The sequence below is a fragment of the Melozone crissalis genome, unplaced genomic scaffold, assembly GCF_028551555.1.
Source record: "Melozone crissalis strain CALT ecotype California unplaced genomic scaffold, PUWL_Pcris_2 ptg000002l_1, whole genome shotgun sequence".
NCBI classification, from domain to species: Eukaryota; Metazoa; Chordata; class Aves; order Passeriformes; family Passerellidae; genus Melozone; species Melozone crissalis.
The window spans coordinates 22778245-22795396 of NW_026535780.1; the positions used below are offsets into that span (position 1 = coordinate 22778245).

The 17152-nt window shown below is 38.5% G+C and overlaps 1 protein-coding gene across 2 annotated transcripts in view; it reads left to right on the forward strand.

The window, feature by feature from the left end:
- Nucleotides 1-17152, forward strand: part of SPAG1 (sperm associated antigen 1) — a 37420-nt gene that overhangs the window by 19029 nt on the left and 1239 nt on the right. For both annotated transcript variants that reach the window (XM_054282676.1, XM_054282759.1), the window contains 8 exons: nt 315-731; nt 1114-1213; nt 3328-3480; nt 7651-7823; nt 10337-10478; nt 11379-11505; nt 14668-14832; nt 16714-17091. In XM_054282676.1, the coding sequence (XP_054138651.1) occupies nt 315-731; nt 1114-1213; nt 3328-3480; nt 7651-7823; nt 10337-10478; nt 11379-11505; nt 14668-14832; nt 16714-17091 (1655 nt within the window). The remainder of the gene's footprint in view (nt 1-314; nt 732-1113; nt 1214-3327; nt 3481-7650; nt 7824-10336; nt 10479-11378; nt 11506-14667; nt 14833-16713; nt 17092-17152) is intronic.

Here is a 17152-nt window from a genome sequence, read left to right on the forward strand (position 1 = left end):
GTAATAGGCGGTATTTAAAGAGTTAAATCAAGGTGAGCCCTGTACCATTCTGACACCTCAGGACAGGGGTTCCCGTGTGCCCAGCAAGGGCAATGAGGCTTCGTAGTAATCCCTTCTCAGTAACACCTGCAGATTACTTGTAAGAAGAAATTTTTGCGTGTCCTCAGCACTGTTTCCCGAGGCAGACAAGCCCCGCTGGCGCTGGGGTGCCGCGGGCTCGGGTGGGTGTCGCTGTGGCGCACCCCCGTGCCGCGGCGGGCCGATGGTTCGCGCCGCTGATGCGGCTCTAACCCGCCTCATTAACGCCCTCGCAGGCTGCGGCGCGGCAGCGGCGGCGCGGGCGGCGGCCGGGGAGCCCGCGATGGGCAACGCGCACAGAAAGTCCCACGGCAAAGGCAGGGCGCAGCAGGACAGAGACACGCACAAGGACTCCGCTGAGAGCGGAAGGAAAAAAGGCGCGTCAAAGAAGAAGTCAGAAAAGCATCTGTCGGACCATGAAGGCGAAGTTAATGGCTATTTACGCAGCGATGAGAAGAGTGAAAGCGCCGAAGCTGAGGAGATCTCCACACCGCGTGGGGAAGGGTCTCAGTCGGCTGGTGGTGGCAGCTCCACTTCACTTCCTCCTGCTGCAGCAAAACTAAAAAGTGAAGGAAACGAGTTATTTAAGAGTGGACAGTTTGGAGAAGCTGTGCTCAAATACTCGGAAGCAATTGAATATGTCACTGGTCTCGGTGAGTGTAATACCTTATACTTTAAATCTAGAACTGCTTAGATGATTTAAAGGAAGTACAAGTGAATTAATTTAGCCTGCCCCTGGATTTTTGACAGGAGTTACCATGCAGTAAATCTTGCATCATTTCAGTAGGCATCAATTCACGTGACAGAAGATATAGAATGATGAGTGAAATAATGTTTTAATTTTCTAGGGGTAGAGCTGTTGACATTTATGTTTGAATACTTATATACTCCAGGCGACATGATAAAAGAAAGCTCTTTACTGCTTTGCAGTGTCAGCAAACTGCATCACTGCAGTGCAGCTTGGAGTATGCAGATTTTTAATTCTTAAGTGTAAATTCAGTAATACTATTTTATTTTAATTGTAACTTCTTTTAGGAGAACAAAGTCCAGACGATTTAAGTATCTTGTACTCAAACAGAGCAGCATGTTACCTCAAAGAAGGGAACTGCAGTGACTGCATTCAGGATTGTAACAGGTAAATTGAAACCTCCCATGTAGAGCAACAACATTCCTGGTGATGATTAAACATTTTAACTGATAATATTGCTAGTGCTGTTTGACTCAGAGCAGTACTAATAAAGTCTGATTCCCTGTCTGAATGACAGATACCTTTGTTATGTAAACAGTCACCTGAAAACTAGGAAAGAAGTAACTTTTAACTTAATGTCTTACTGTGTACGGGCAGTTTTTAAGCTTATTATGTTCACAGAAATGCACAGTGGAATTCAAGTTTTTAATACAAAAGCAGGTTTACAGTGGAGTTCTACAGTAACAGATATGTAAAAGCTTTGTTAAGCCAGATGCTTATCACGTTATTGGAAATTGCTTTTGAGCACATGTATGGTGTATGTGTGTGTGTTCTCTGTTGGATTGTTGTTTTGGTTTGGGGGTTTTTAATATATACTTGACATAGTTATAAACAGTAATTAGAGCTGTTAAGGAATTGAGCTAAAATCCTTTCTGCTTATTGTGGCTTTTAAGGATACAGGAGTTAGAGAAGATCAGACACCTTCAGTAACTTCCTAACACTGTGTCCCACTAAATTAGTAGTGTATTTTTGATGTTTTGGGTTTTTTTAATATTTCCATAGATTGAGTTTATAATGCCGAGGCTTAAGGTGCTGAAAAGTATCTTAAGAGAATTAGAAATCATATTAATTAATCAGTGGGGTTTTTTTGTACAGCACAATTCTACTGTTAAAAAAAGCCCTCCAAAACGAAAAATAAAATATGCATGTACCTTTATAGTACAAAGCATGTAACTTACTGTATGTATTGTATCTGACAGAATAAGTTCTCTGAAAAAAATGGCTCATTAACAGTGTTTTGTTAAAATAGATGCAGGATCACAGACAGCTGGCCCAGATGGTGTATTTAAGACCCATCACATTTTTCTATTCAGGAAGTTTGAAGTATGTAAAACTTTAGCTGGAATCAGTAATACAGAAGTTTTAGGTTTTGTATTCTTACCAATTAGAAGCTTTTTATTCTTACTATCTAATGATAGTGTCCTCAATGTTATGCATATTTCCTGCAGGCACAAGAACTCATAGTGTTAGTGGTAGAAATAATACAGAGGTAGAAGTAATTTAGAGACTGGGAAGCAGAACTGCAAACCTGCAAACACATGTAATGTCAAATCTTCAGTAGACAACACAATATAATAGATTACCTACAAATAGGGTACTTGATTTCAAAGTAAATAATTATGTAGGGTTATAGTAGGAGAAACCTTCTCCCCATGAACACTGCTTGGCATTGCAACAGGTTGCCCAGAGATGCTGGGCAGAGATCTCGTGGAGGGTTTTCAGGCCCAGCTGTATCAAGCCCTGAGCAACCTTCTCTGATCTTGGAGCTGAACGTGTCTGTAGGAGAAAGCTGGGATATCTCAGTCTGAGTGGCTTTATGACTTCATGAAATCAAATTGTCTAGACTCATCTTAATCTCACTATTTCAAAAGTTTATCTCTCTTTAGCAAGAATCATTGAAAAGAAGGTGGTTCTTGAGAAATAAAGCCTTTGACTGCTTCATACTGCTGGAAAAATGCATGGTGTTGGGAAGAAGTTCTAATTGCACAGTGTTGAGCTTGGTGTTGACCAGGCAGACAACCAAAAATGTAAACAGACAAAAGGGAGGCAAAAACTTAAAGTCCAGAGAAAAGTGCGTGTTCCAGTCATAGTCAGTGGGTTTTTAAAGTGCATACTTTCATTCAAGGAAGAAGAACTGAAAGCCATGTAAGCAAAAGCACCATATACTTGAAATCCTTGTGAATCTAGGCATGACTTAGGAAAAATAGCTTTTGCTCATAAGCAGGTGCCATTCCATTAATCATATCATGGTGATGAGAGTAGTTTTCCAGATGGAAGACAGAGCTTTGAGTAGAGTAAGCTGTAGTAAAAGCACTAACAATTTCAAAACTGGGTGTAATTTAGGGTTTTGATATGAACAACTCAGACCCATTTTCCTTAGTTATTTTACTGTAAGTGCCATCTGAAATCACAGAGTTGCATATAGTTGTGTATATCATGAAATAGTTCACCTAATTCAGTTACTCCTTTTCAATCCTGCATTTTTCTTTTTGTTTTCCCAGGGCTCTGGAGCTCCAGCCGTTTTCCCTGAAGCCCCTTCTACGCCGAGCGATGGCAAACGAGTCCATGGAGCGATACCGACAGGCGTACGTTGATTACAAAACAATCCTGCAGATAGACAGCAGCATCCAGGCAGCCAACGACAGTGCTAACAGGTAACTGCACACACACAGATTCTCTGGTAACAGTCAAAAGAGAATGGAATTCAAATTTGTTTGTTTTACATGCTCCCTCTATTCTGTACCCTTGGAGTTTTTGCACAGCTGGTTCATTATAGGCGGAGGATTGGCTGTTCTTTTAGTTGTTTTCCCATAATTTCAGTTTTCTTCTCCTAGCAGTGGGTTCCTTTCCTGTTTTTCAAAAATGTAATATTTTTAATATTTTAAGGCTGGTTTTTTTTAATAATGCTTCTACTTGTTCTCTTTCCTAACTTCTATTCTATACTATATAAAGTAATTCTTAAGGTCCATGCCATTTCTCTGACATCCTGTTTCCTTTACATATTAACAGTCTTTCTGTGCTACTTGGAGATTTATGTTAAGTGTGAATCCTTCTGTATGCTGCAGTTGTGGAAATACTGAAGTAGCCTGAAACAGTGGTTGGCTACAAAGCTTAGAGGTGTAAAAAATATAATTGTATAATTGAAGATTATTTTCAAGTATTAATACTTTCAACATTAATTCTTTCTGCCAAGAGAGACTTTTGAATTTCTCTAATTATACTTTAATACTATAAAGTTGAAAACAGAACAGTCATTAATCACGGAGCAGAAACCCACATGCATGTGACTTTTGCAGTGGAATCTAGTGTGGGTTTTTTTTTTTCCCCTAAGGCAAGACCATGAGTACTTTCACTATTCATTAAAAAGTCCATAATATCTTTCTTTAAATTCTCTTTATTTGACCAGAGGAAATTGTGGCACTTTATAATCTCTCAGAAGTCCTATTTTTTTTTGATACCACAAAAATTTTTAGTGATCTTCTGTATCTGTGGTGATAATAGAGCACTTGGATTGGTGGAATAGCTGCTTATCCTGGTACCTATCTAATTATTACACTTTTAAAAAGTCTTGTTGGCTTATTTTATCTGCAGATACTCTTTTCATATTTCTCCTTGACTTGGAACTTGCTTAGTAATAAGCTTATTTCCCTTTTCTCCTTAACACTCTTCCTTTTCTCCTCTCTAGGCCTTCCTTATGTTTTTAGCTTCACTGCTCATTACTCTTTTCCTCCCTGGCAACCCATCACCTTATTTCAGCTGCTTCTTCCTTCTTCTCTTCTGCTGGTAATTCATTTTTGCTTGCAAATTATTAGTTCCTAAACCATAGACCTCCTGCATAATTGAACTTTAACTATATTTAAAAAAAAAAAAGTTATCATTTGAAACTTCAACTGAGACTGTACTAAAGCTTTCCTTTTCATTTCCAAAGTAAGAGACCTTTCTAAATATGAATTTTAAAAAAACATGTCTGTCTTTTAATGTAAAGAAACTACCCCAAATGTAATATTTTTTGTTTTTTTTTTTTTAATATTAGGAAGATCAGGTCTTAACAACCTTATTTTATTGGAGGAGTTCTTGGTTTTTAATTTTCTCTGGGAAATTGTATAGCAATGCTTTAGGATGCTGACAGGAAAAATTCATCATCCTACTTGTGTCTGAGGGTGGGTTTGACAAACCACATTGGAGCTTGTCTCTGTGCTTGCGTAGCTAAGCAGACTTTTCAAAAACCTTAGAATCAATTGCATATTTTTAATACTCACATAAAATACAAGGATTTTTAATATCAAAGCTTTGTCTGATCATTTTGCAATCAAAAGGAAATAATTAAGAGTTTGGGTGCATAATGGAAACAAGTATAAACAGTTATTTCACTGTTTATTATGTTGGTTAGATGATGTTAAATTTTGTCTTTTATTGATTCCTGAGGTGATTTTTTTAGATAAACTGGAAGGACTGGCTCATTTAATGGTGTGTGCCAAATAACTGGAAATTGCATTTCAAGCTTGCTTTTAATTAGTGGCATTTTCCTAGCATTGTGAACATCAGTGGATTTTCTACTTCATGTATTTTAATTTCCTCTTGAGTGTTTCATTATTTACTTTTCTCTGTTAGAAATACAGAAGCTCTAATGTGTGGGAATATGTTTATGCATTTCCTCCTACTAAACTGAAACTTCATTCCAATTGTCTCAATTCCTTTAGTATCAGTGAGCAAATTGCCTGAAATAGCTCAGAAGCTGTTTTTGCAAAGTCCCATATGAGTACTGTACTGCAGAAAGAAATTAGTGATCAGCTCCAGAACTGCAGGATTGTTGGGATGTTGTTGGTGGGAAATCAATGTGTTTGTCCCAGCTTTTTGATGTGACACCTGTGCTTTTTAAGCTAATCTTGGCACACAAGTATGCATTTTTGCAAAAGACTCTGCTTACATTATGATATTACAAGAAGTCAGTTAATCATCAAATACTGCAGGGTTCTTGCTGTGGGTTTTGATGAATTAGAGTTTTTTCCTGCAACTTTTTAAGCCCATTATGATAAATGAAAAAACAAATAGGAATTCAATATGACTCTGCCTGTGGAATTACTCCATTACTTTCTATGGGAAATATCTGAAGTGAATGAATTGATATGTTAATATGAAGTGTACTGTTTTGTTGCCTAAAATAAACAACCTGAGTAAATCTTTGGGTTGTTCAGTTTGTGATGGTGTGCCACATTTTTTCTTAGCAGTTGAATTCAGGCTATCATTAAAATTCTGAGGTTTAATTGAAATAGAGCAAAGCAGTACTTGGACAAGCCACATTGTTGGTATGTCCTCTGAGATACTAAGGAATGGTACAGGCAGAGGAGAGCCCCTGCAAAAGCATGTGCAGTTAACACTCATTAAAATAGTGGTTTTGATCACTTAGAAAACAAATAAAGCAACTAAATTATACTATGGAATGTGATATTCTGTGAATGAAGAAATTTACTTTCAAGTCAAAAACCTCATGGTTTTTATGCAGCATGGTGTAAGAGATAAACTCACTCATTATATAGCTCTACAAACAGACTTTTTAATCTGTATAATTCTTTAAAATATTTTGGTAATTTCTGTTCTACATAAAGGAGTTTGGAACTGGGGCTACTTTTTGTGTTAGTGTTTTGATAAGACCACAATGGGGAAAGAATATGGTCTTGAGTGCTCTGATTCTATTGCCAAAGTATTAGACTTGACACTTTTTTTTTTAAATAGCTGTTATTCAAATACTTTAAAAGAACAAAAGTAAATAAGAAAACTCCATTGGGTAATTTATGTTCCTTCTGTGTTGTTCTTCATGTCACTTTAAAGGTTCTTAATTTTGTTTTTGGATGTGTGTTCATGTAGTCTCTTTTTCACACTGTGTTAGATGGAAGTGCACCTGATTAAAAAATTTTAGTTTTATTTCCTGTAGTATCCACGTGACTTGCTTTGCTACTCAATTCAGATTTTCCTTTCTTAAATTATGAATTAGACTTTTTACCAGTTGAACTTGATTCTTAAGCCCATTTTGAGACTAGGAGATGTTAATCACACTGTTATTCTGATAATTCTCAAATTTCTACATAATTCTACAAAATTTCTAATAGAACCATGAAATCTTAAATGGTTTCACTTACTATGTCAACTTATGTCTTTCTCCAAAAGAGAAAAAGGCAATGGAAAGCTCCCACTTAAATAGTTTTGGATTGAACCACACATATGTGGAAATAGTTGACATATATATATAGTTGACATATATATGTGTGTGTGTGTGTGTGTTGGTTTAAGGAAGACTAACTATAAAATGCAACTTAATGCAGACTACTTTGTGACTCACATTGCTTTCTTTACACAGTTGTTGTGGAAGAGGTTTCATTTGACATTTGTAAATTTAAGTATCACATTTTGCTTGAAAATATTGTAATCTCACTTACTACAAGTAACACCTATGAACAGCTGAGAAGAGTAACCAAAATTAATACATAGATTTTTTTTTTTTGTATTTCTTTACTTGATGTGGTAGGCAGCATTTAGAGCTTAGTTACAGAATCAGTCATTGATTAAATATTTACAGATCATGTTGAAGTCAGCTTGTATTCTAAATGCTTCCATAATACTCTAAAGTGGAAAAAGTCTAAATCTTAAATAAATGTGATACTATTGACTGCTGTGATAATATTTTTCAAATTAGCCTTAAGGATAATTGTTCAAGTTTTTGTTTTTTCTTTTTAAATTGAAACATTGCAGTATTGAACTGGTTCTAAGTTATTAAAGTGTGAGTTAAATACATGAAAAGTCATGTTGGTGAGGCTGTTCTTTTTCAGAATAACAAAGACTTTAATAGATCAGGATGGTCCCAGTTGGAGGGAGAAGCTGCCACCAATTCCAGTTGTTCCAGCTGCTGCTCAGCTACACAGGTGGGATGGAGGAAGCCTCACTTCAGAGAATAAACCAACTACTACAGACATCAATAGAGAAGAAGAATTGCAGATGAATTGTATGTATAGCTAATGCAAATACGCATTCAGAAAATAAACCTAATTACAAAATGGAATATGTTTTAACAATGTCAAAGAAACTGCTTTAGAAAACACTCATTAAGAGACCTTTGTGAAAACCCAAAGTAAATTACTATCATTTACATGATGGAGTTCTGTGTGCTTTGTGGAGCAGTTATGGTAATTTTTTTAAACCAAGTGATGTCATTTGCAGCATGCAATTTAGTTATATAAGGTTAAGTTATATAAAATCTGCAGTAATACTCATTAGCAAAATATCAGGATCACCAAAGCCCAACTGCTGGCCCTGCCCAGGACACCCCAAGAGTCACACCATGAGCCTGAGAGCATTGTCCAAACCCTTCTTGAACTCTGTCAGCCTTAGTGCTATGACCACTTCCCTGGGGAGCCTGTCCCAGTGCCCAACCACCTTCTGGGGGAGGAACCTTTTTGTGATATCCATCCTAAACCTCCCCTAGCTCTGCTTCCCGTGACCATGTCACTGGTCATGAGAGTGAAGAGATCAGTGCCTGCCCCTCTGCTTCCCCTTGTGGGGATGTTGAAGGCCTCAGTGAGGTTTCTTCTCAGTTTCCTCCAGGCTGAACAGACCAAGTGACCTCAGCCACTCCTCATACAGCTTCCCCACTGACCCTTCACCATGCTCTTCTTTGGATGCTCTCTGATGGATCTTTCTTACATTGTGGTGCCCAGAACTGCCCCCAGCACTCAAGGTGAGGCTGCCCCAGTGCAGAGCAGAGCAGGACAATCCCCTCCCACACCCTGCTGGCAATGCTGTGCCTGATGGCCCTTAGGACACGAGCATCAGTGGTTTCCCTGACATCATAACACAGTTATGAAACAGTTTTCCCCCAGAAAAAACCACCCCCCAAACAAACACCCAACTTTGGCAGAAGATCAGGAGACACCTGTCAAAGATGTTCTGGACTTGTCCATGTGTAATCACTGAGTGCTGAACTCTGGGAACCTTAGCTTCCTTCCTGACTTTTTTTCCCCTGTCATTTCAGTTTTTACATTTTTTCTCCTTCAGTAAATAAGGTGAAGGAAGCTCTCTGATTCAGTTGTTACTGACATTAAACACTCCCTTTGCAAAGGCTTTAACCCTGTGATTCCTAATTCAAGTATTAATTGGTTTCCCTTTGAGTTTATTTCAGTATAAAGTAGTACTGAAGGTATTCTCCCCTCGATTAACAGCAGGGGTGACTGCAGTTTGTAACTGGGCTGTTGGCCAAGTATGTACCAGTGATGGGTTATGTGTCTGTAATGCATTACTGCAGTACTGAGTGTCCTCCAAGTGCTTGGCAGCATTTTGATACAAGACATGTCTATTTCAAATAGAGCAAGCTTTGGTTAGGCTTTGGTTTTAGAAATGTTAAACAATGATTGTGTAACTGTTTTCTTCACTGAAGGCTGACTCTTAAGATTCTGGTTGCCTTCTCAGGCCTCTGCTGCATCAATGAGACCTGACAGTGATAGCTGGTACTGAAAGGCTGCCAGCAGTAATGTTCAGTCAGTAGTTAATCCTTACCATTGGCTGACAGTTTTTTGCAATGACTGTATGTTTTTCTTTGTGTCTTACTACTTGAGTTATAATTTTGCCCAACTCACATGTAGTTTTCTGGCATGGGAGACAGCCATGTTTTTATAAAAGAACCCAGTGAGTTCAGTTATAGGTTTAAATTGTTGGTTATATACAGTGTTGAAAACCTGAAGCTTGGCAGGAGGCTCATATTCATTAGCACGGTGCCAAAAGTGGATTGTTTCATTATGATTTACTTAGAGCTATGTTGATAATTATTATTTGCTCACAACAGTCATGAAGCTGCAGCTGGGATCAGTTTTTCACTGCAAACACAGCTAAAAACTGTAGCCTAACCCAAAAGCATCTGCAGCAAATGATGTGGAATTAAGAAGGAAAGGCAGTTATGGAATAACACAGTAACTATACTAAGAAGTCTAGTTAGGTGTTTCAAGGTTCCTCACTGCATATTTTAGAAATAGTTCTTAACAGAGTATTGTCACTGTCAGTTTAGCATAATAACTGTGGCATGATTGCAAAGACAACATTAGATCAAATTATGGCCATCTTGGTGTGATGGTGGAGATCTGGAAGGCCTTAATCCTGCTGATTAAGTCTCCAGCAGTGTGAGTAAAAGCAGGGTCTCAGTGTTCACAGGTGGGCCCTCTCTGCACACAGAAACTGAGAAAGCTTGGAGCTGTCTGTTGCATTCCCATTATTTTCAGCAGAGAAGTAACGCTGGTGGATGGGGAAGTGTTTGTTGAGCCAAATGTGGGTCTGGCTGTGCCTTGGGAGCAGCAGGGGAGGCTGGGGACAGGAATGGCCAAGTGCAGAGGGACAGACTGGGACAGAGTGACAGACAGAGTGACAGTGCAGGGACTCCACTGCCAGGCGCTAATCCTCAGTCTGCCCAGATCATTCAGCCACCCATGACAAACTGACCTGGTGTGACACTGTGATCCTTCCCTGCTCTAGGTGAGGAAGCTGCGGAGAAGTTCAAGAGGTTGAAAAATGAGGGGAATGATTTTGTGAAAATGGGAGAATATGAAGAAGCTGCAAATAAATACAGTGAGTGCATGAAGTTAAATACTGAGGAATGTACTGTCTACACTAACAGGTAAGGATCCAAAGGCTAATGCTGCTTTGTGGGATAGCAGTAGTTACATTTTCTCATTTCAAATAGAGATTTTGCACCTGTTCACTCATTGTTGTGAAAAAGGGTTTTTTTTCCCTACTTGGTAAGTGTTTATAATAACAAAATGGATTTCTTGTAAAAACATTTTTCAAGGGGAGCAGGTATTAATGTCACTGACATATATCTTAAAATCTTATATATAAATAAAGTAAGCAATAGTAGAAGTTATAATTAGCATAGCATTTTGCAGTGTTTTTGAGGTTTTTTTAAGAATACTGGTATGACTTGAGTTAAAAACTTAACATGAAGTAGCAGTATCTCAGATATGAAGAGTAATAATTCAGAGAAAATGTACATTCTGAGAAAATAAGAGTAAGAACACAGTCATACATCAGCATTATTTTAAAGGTTGACCTAATTCAGCAGTATAATTCTTTATGCTGTAATCTTATCAGCTCCTACAAACTTAAGAAGGATTTGATTAGACCAGTACTTGAATAGGATAGTTCCAAGTAATAATTAGGTGCAGAGAGCAGTGTTGTTAATTTAATCCAGAGCACTTTTTTACCCAGAATGGCTGTATAAAATCTCTATTGCATTTACCACTGTACTATCATATTGTACTAATGTAGGCTCTGCTTTTAAAATATTTGCATACCTATTTAACTTCAAGCATTAGTCATACTTGCTTTTTTTTTTCAGGAATTAGCCTTCTCTAAATCCATCCAGTGATGTTCTTGATAGTTAATGGTGCTTCAAACAATTCAGTCTCAATGTGAATTTTTTTAAAGTATTTTACTAACATTTGTGAGTCAGAAGATGTTGGCACTACAGCACTGTAGAATTACTTACATTGCAGTGTATTCTGTTTTTCTGTGTTAGAGCTCTCTGTTACTTGAAGCTGTATAAATATGAAGAGGCTAAGCGGGATTGTGATCATGTTCTTCAGATAGAAGATTCTAATATTAAAGCTTTTTATAGAAGAGCACTAGCATACAAAGGATTACAGGTGAGGAAAAAGAACATGCCTGATATTCTTAAGCACTTCTAAACTTGCTTATCCCCTTCAAAGGCAGTGAGGTAGTTGCTGTCAATGGGTGACTACAAACAAAGTACTCAGTGTGATGATTTATTACTTTGTAGAGCATAAGGCATACATAGAACATTATATAAATATTTTTGCTACATCAAAACCTGCGTGTTGATGTAATAATTTGAGAAAATACAGGAATATTGCAATAAATAAGGTTTGACTGGAGATGGGTTAAGCGAGTTTCAGATCTGTTCTAATGTTCTAGTATTCTCCTTCTGGGTATCCCAGTTTCTTTTATCTGTCAGGGCGTTTACCATAACTTTGCTAATGACAAATGGATTCTCTCCAAGTTGGTCTTCATCTGTCCAAACTAAAATCTCAAGCTGTCTTGGCATCTGCTCTTGTTTAAGTGTCATATTTAACCAGGGTTTTAATTATCATTTTCTCTTTCTTCCCCCAGTGCATTACAAGCCTTTGTCAGTTCTGTACTTTGTCACTGTGTGGCAGTACTCAGCCTTTCCCTTTCCATCTTCATGGTGGTGGTGGTGTTTCCACAGTGCTCATCTTACATACAGTTTTTAGAGTATCCTTTTACCTGATCATCATAAATGCAGACACATTGATCATATCCATCCCAAATGTGACTTCAAATCTCATGTTCCATCACTGAACTGTGTTGTTCTGTTTGTCCCTCCCTCTGGTGGTTCCCCATCTTCAGTGATGTTAAGTCAGCCTTAACACTCCAAAGTTCTCCCACAGCAATCCTTGCTCTACCCATCAGCTCTTACTTGGCATTGAATTATCAGCTTCTTGATTTTGTAGGCTCATGATGGCAGCTCTCATCACCTGCTTTGTATTAAATTTACAAGTGTCTTTAGACAAGTGTCTGAAGTGCTGTCTTCCATATTGCAGGAGTGGACTGGAGGTCCACCAAATTTCATCATTCTCCCTCAAATGGATGGACACTTACTCAGACCTCCGTTGTGTTTGATGCCATAACAAAAAATTACTGGATGGTGTCTCAGCTTACAAGGCACCTGAGAACCTGTTTGTGCTTAGCAGCATACCAGTCTGTTCTTATCCCATGTTAAAATTCCAAATGCAGGTCCTAGGAATGTGATACATTTGTTCCTCTGTTGCAGTAGCTCTAAAATTTTTGAAGTGTGCTAAGTCCCAGTTTGTAATGCTTTTTCTGTAACTGTGCTAAGCTACCTGGTATTAATCATCTCTAACCTTATATTGTTAAACTTGATAAAACATCAGTATAAATGTGATTCTGCCAGACAGTAAAAAAGGGTATTACACACCTGTGAAGAAGGCTGAGAATTGTTTTTTGCATATCCTAGAAAAAAAGTGCTATTTTTGTATTATTGAAAACAACTTGAAACATAGTGTTGATGCACTCCTTCAGAACAGCCTGAGCTGGGGACTCCCAAAATGTTTTGTTGTGGCCAGATTTAATGCCTTCATTACTGCTAATTTCTGGGATGAAAGTGATAGGTAAAATCAGATGAAATTACAGAAATTATCTGAAGTTGACAAATTACTCTGTAATGAATAATTGTATGAGCTAAAGGCATGTAGTTTGGCAAAGATCTAACTAAGGTGGGAAGTGTTATTTGTAAGTAATTAGACACACATTTAACTAAAAAAACTGCAGTGGAATTTAATGTAGTAAATGAGGGGGTTTTTTACAGATTTACCAGGATGTAGTTAAGGGAAGATCAGGAAAAAACATCAGTGAGATATCTTAGGCCTGTGACACAGGACACAGGACCCCAAACAACATCTCCTGCAGCTGGTAGTCCACCCTCTTGCTTTGGGTACAGACATCTTGTGTGATTTTTGTTGGACACTCAGGCAGGCTGCAATTTTAAATTCAGTAGAGTTGGTTGTTGGCCCTGGTTACTGTTTCTGGAAGTCTATTCCAGAATCTCTTTTCTCTGTAGTTGTGAATCCTCACATCTGTAATTCAGATGATTTCGTTTAATTAGTAGTGGATTTCTCATGAAAGCAACCTGGCCCCTCTGTGCATTCCTTTGTTAGGGGTACACAATTCTCATTCTCTGTGTTCCTTCATGACCTGGCAGGCTTCAGTTCACTGCTGATGTTCTGCAGCCCCTCTGCACCTTGAATACTGGCCACCAGTGTGGAACAAAATGTGGGAAAGAGTTTGAGTGACTTGGACACTGGCTCCTCTGTTACAGCTGAGGTGCTGAGGAAGTACCTCAGGTGCTGCATGAGGATTTTTTTTCCATAATACAAATTATTTAATAGTAACCTCATGATGCTGCTTGGGAACAGAAGCAATACTAGACCAAACAGAAGAAATACTAGACCACTCACACAAGAAATTATGTTGGTCTTTTACTGTCTGCATGGTCTTTTACTGTTTACTGCTTCATTTCATCTTTATTTTGATACTCCAGTCCTTGAGATGTCTTGATTTTCCTATGTGATAATTCCAGTCTTCCTCAATTGATGCTATTAACTTTGTGACTTTAGAAAATTTAGTTTAAAAATAGTAATTATACATTAAAAAATGGGAAATAAAGGCATGAAACAAACCACAAGACTGATTATTGAGGAACTGTGTCCTAATGCCACTCTGTCATTGTGTTTGTCCTAATCTTGTTTAGCCCAGAGGTCGTAACATAATCCCAGTTTTCTCAAGTATTAGCAAAATTTCACTGTAAGACATGGTCTATTGGATTGAAGCCCAGGAAGATTACATATATCTTTAATCAAAGCTCAGTTTAACTCTCTTATTGGCAAAGCAAGTATGCAGACTTACTGGACTCACATTATATTTATTGTGAAGCAGTGTTACACTGTAAGTAATTATGCTTAAAAGCAGCAAGCTTCAATAATTTGCTCTCTGACACAGGGAATAGAATTCTGAGAATAAATTATTTCATATTACATATTTAATTGGAAATAGTTACAGTGTATTAACTCATTCTCATTTCCTTTTTCCCCTCTGAAGAAATCACACTATCAGTATCTAGATTATTTTTGTCTACTTAGGGTCCAGATCCCAGTATTTTTACCTTTCTTACTTGTAAAGGACAGTGTGGTACTTCAGATTTATTTTTCTAGTGATGTGCTTATGACAAAAATATTCTCTTGTACTTACAGAATTATCAAGCCAGTGCTGATGATTTCAGCAAGGTACTTCTGATAGATCCAAATGTTGTTGAAGCACAGAAGGAATTAGAGGAGGTAACCCAGCTGCTTCACCTTGACAGCAGTGCTGGAGATGGCAGTCAGCAAGCACACGGGAAGAAGATAACCGTACAAGAGGTGCTGTACCTGTTCACTTCTTAAAAGCAAACACAACAGAAGCTGCACATTTCAAGAGATACTAAAGCTTTTGTTTGCCCATCATGAATCTGTATCTTTGTGGGGATGGTGGTGTATTTTTCCTATCATTTTGAGGGTATATTGGAATATTTTTACATATGATAAAGCTTGGACTGCTCACAAGTTTATTCAGAACGACAGCAGGAAGGAAAATAGTCCATTTCGATGGCACGAAACTCGAGGGTATGCTCCTTGTAAACAAAAGCTGCTTAGGCTTTGAAATATGTTTTACAGAGTGCAGCTGTGAAATAGCAGTTTCATTTTTGAGTTCTGTGCTCCTTGGCAGCCCCTGGGGCACAGGTCTGTGGTCAGCAGATGTGCTGGCTGCTCCTGTGCTGTTCCTGAAGTTATGGGTCTGAAAAATGAAATCCTACCCTAAAGAGCAAGAGTAAAACATCTGTAGGATCTTACAAAAGAAACACAGGATGTAATGTTATGTACAAGATCAAAATGTTAGCTTTGCACAGTTCTGGGTAGAATTAGGTGATGAAAGGATTTTCTCAGTCATCTGATATTTTTGGATTGTAGCTTTGCTGGTCGTTAAAGAATTCTTTTCCTCCTTTTCATTTAAAAATGTACAGCTAAAATACATAGTTACCAGTCTGAACAGTAGTACTGTAATTTCATAATGTAATTTCAGAATCTGGTCTAATGGAAACTGCATTTATTAATATAGGGGGAAAAAATGTTCTTGAAATACTTCAGGTTGTCACGAGCTCATGGGATTTTATGTAACAGGCATAATCTGGTATAGTGTTAGTTAAGCTCTGAGTTGTGACAAACAACAGGACCTGGAAGGTGTTTAGAGGCAGTTTGGGAAGTGACCACATAATTCAGAGACCAGCTAACTACATTGCTGGTGCTGGTAATTTTTCTAGGGGTTGTGCAGGAAGCATTTATGTTTGCTGGCATCATTACAACTGCCCATGTGGAGCGGCTCCCCTCTTTCACCTGCTGTAGTACAAGGTAGTGTTTTTCCATGAAGACAGACTGCAAAGAAAAACAAAATTAGAAAAATAATTTATCATCATTATTCTTTGTTAATCAAGCTATAATTATATAAAAGACAGTCAAGGTTTCTCCCTTGATTCTAAGGATTGTTGAAAAATAGAACAAAATGTCTATAAGCCAAATGCAGTATTTTCCAAATATTACTAATCCCCTGTTCTATGCAATATATTATCTTCAGACTTTTCAAAATACTTGGCATTGACAGGCTCTGTTCAGTAAGTTTTAGTCAGGTTATAATAATTTCACAACTCTTGATGGCTTGAAGTAGATTTTAGCAAATGTAGTTGGCCTCATAGTTAATTTTTAGTTACTGATTAATGAAACTTGATGGAGGTTGCAGCCCCAGAAGTTAAGTGGATAGTGAGGCAGCTTATCCATGCTGAGCTTTCTCTTTCCAAAGCAAGACTCCCTACAGCAGCCTGGTGCAGCTGCCATGTGCCTGTAGTGCCCTGGAGGCAGAGGAATGGAGCATGGGTGTCTGCTGCCTTGACTCCAGCTGTCCCTGACTTCTGGAGCTTCACATTAATACCTGTGTGGAGTCCTCCTTTCTCCTGGTGCTCTCCAGGGGTGTTTCCACAGTGCAGTGCCAAGCAGTGAAAAGGAGGGGTAAAAAATACACTTTGCACAGTGAGCCTTTAAAGGTGAATTAGAGAGCTCCTGTTCTGGGGGCAGCAGGACAAGGAAGAAGGTGGGTACCTTTCTTTGATGAAGAGCAGAGTGCCAGCTTTAATCCAGTGATGGATAAATGCAGTTTATGAAGCTTCAGGTTGTGTCCACATGGAGTGATCTGTTGGCACTTTGTTTGTGCAGGTGGCTGACCCTGATGAGCGGGGAGAGGGGCCCTTGGCCGCAGCAGAGGGTGCTGGGGCTCAGCCCGGGGCTGCTGAGGAGGCCGTGCCCAAGGCAGTGCCCAGGAGATCCTCGGGGAAACTCCGCGCTCCAGAGCCACCCAACGCCTACGACTTCGGTCAGATCATCAGTGCACTGAATGCCAGCAAGGATAAAGCTGCTTGTGCAGATCTCTTAACAACTACTGATCCAAAAACACTGCCAGTGCTGCTAAGTAACAAACTTGAAGGAGAAATCCTTCTGCTTTTTATCCAGTCATTGGAATGTTGCATAGCTGGAAAAGATCCTGGCCTTGCATATCAGCACCTGTTCTACTTGAGCAAAGCCAAAAGATTTAAGGTAAGAACCTACACTGATTGAATGGGTACTTAAATTGCACAAAAATCTAAAGGAAATTTTC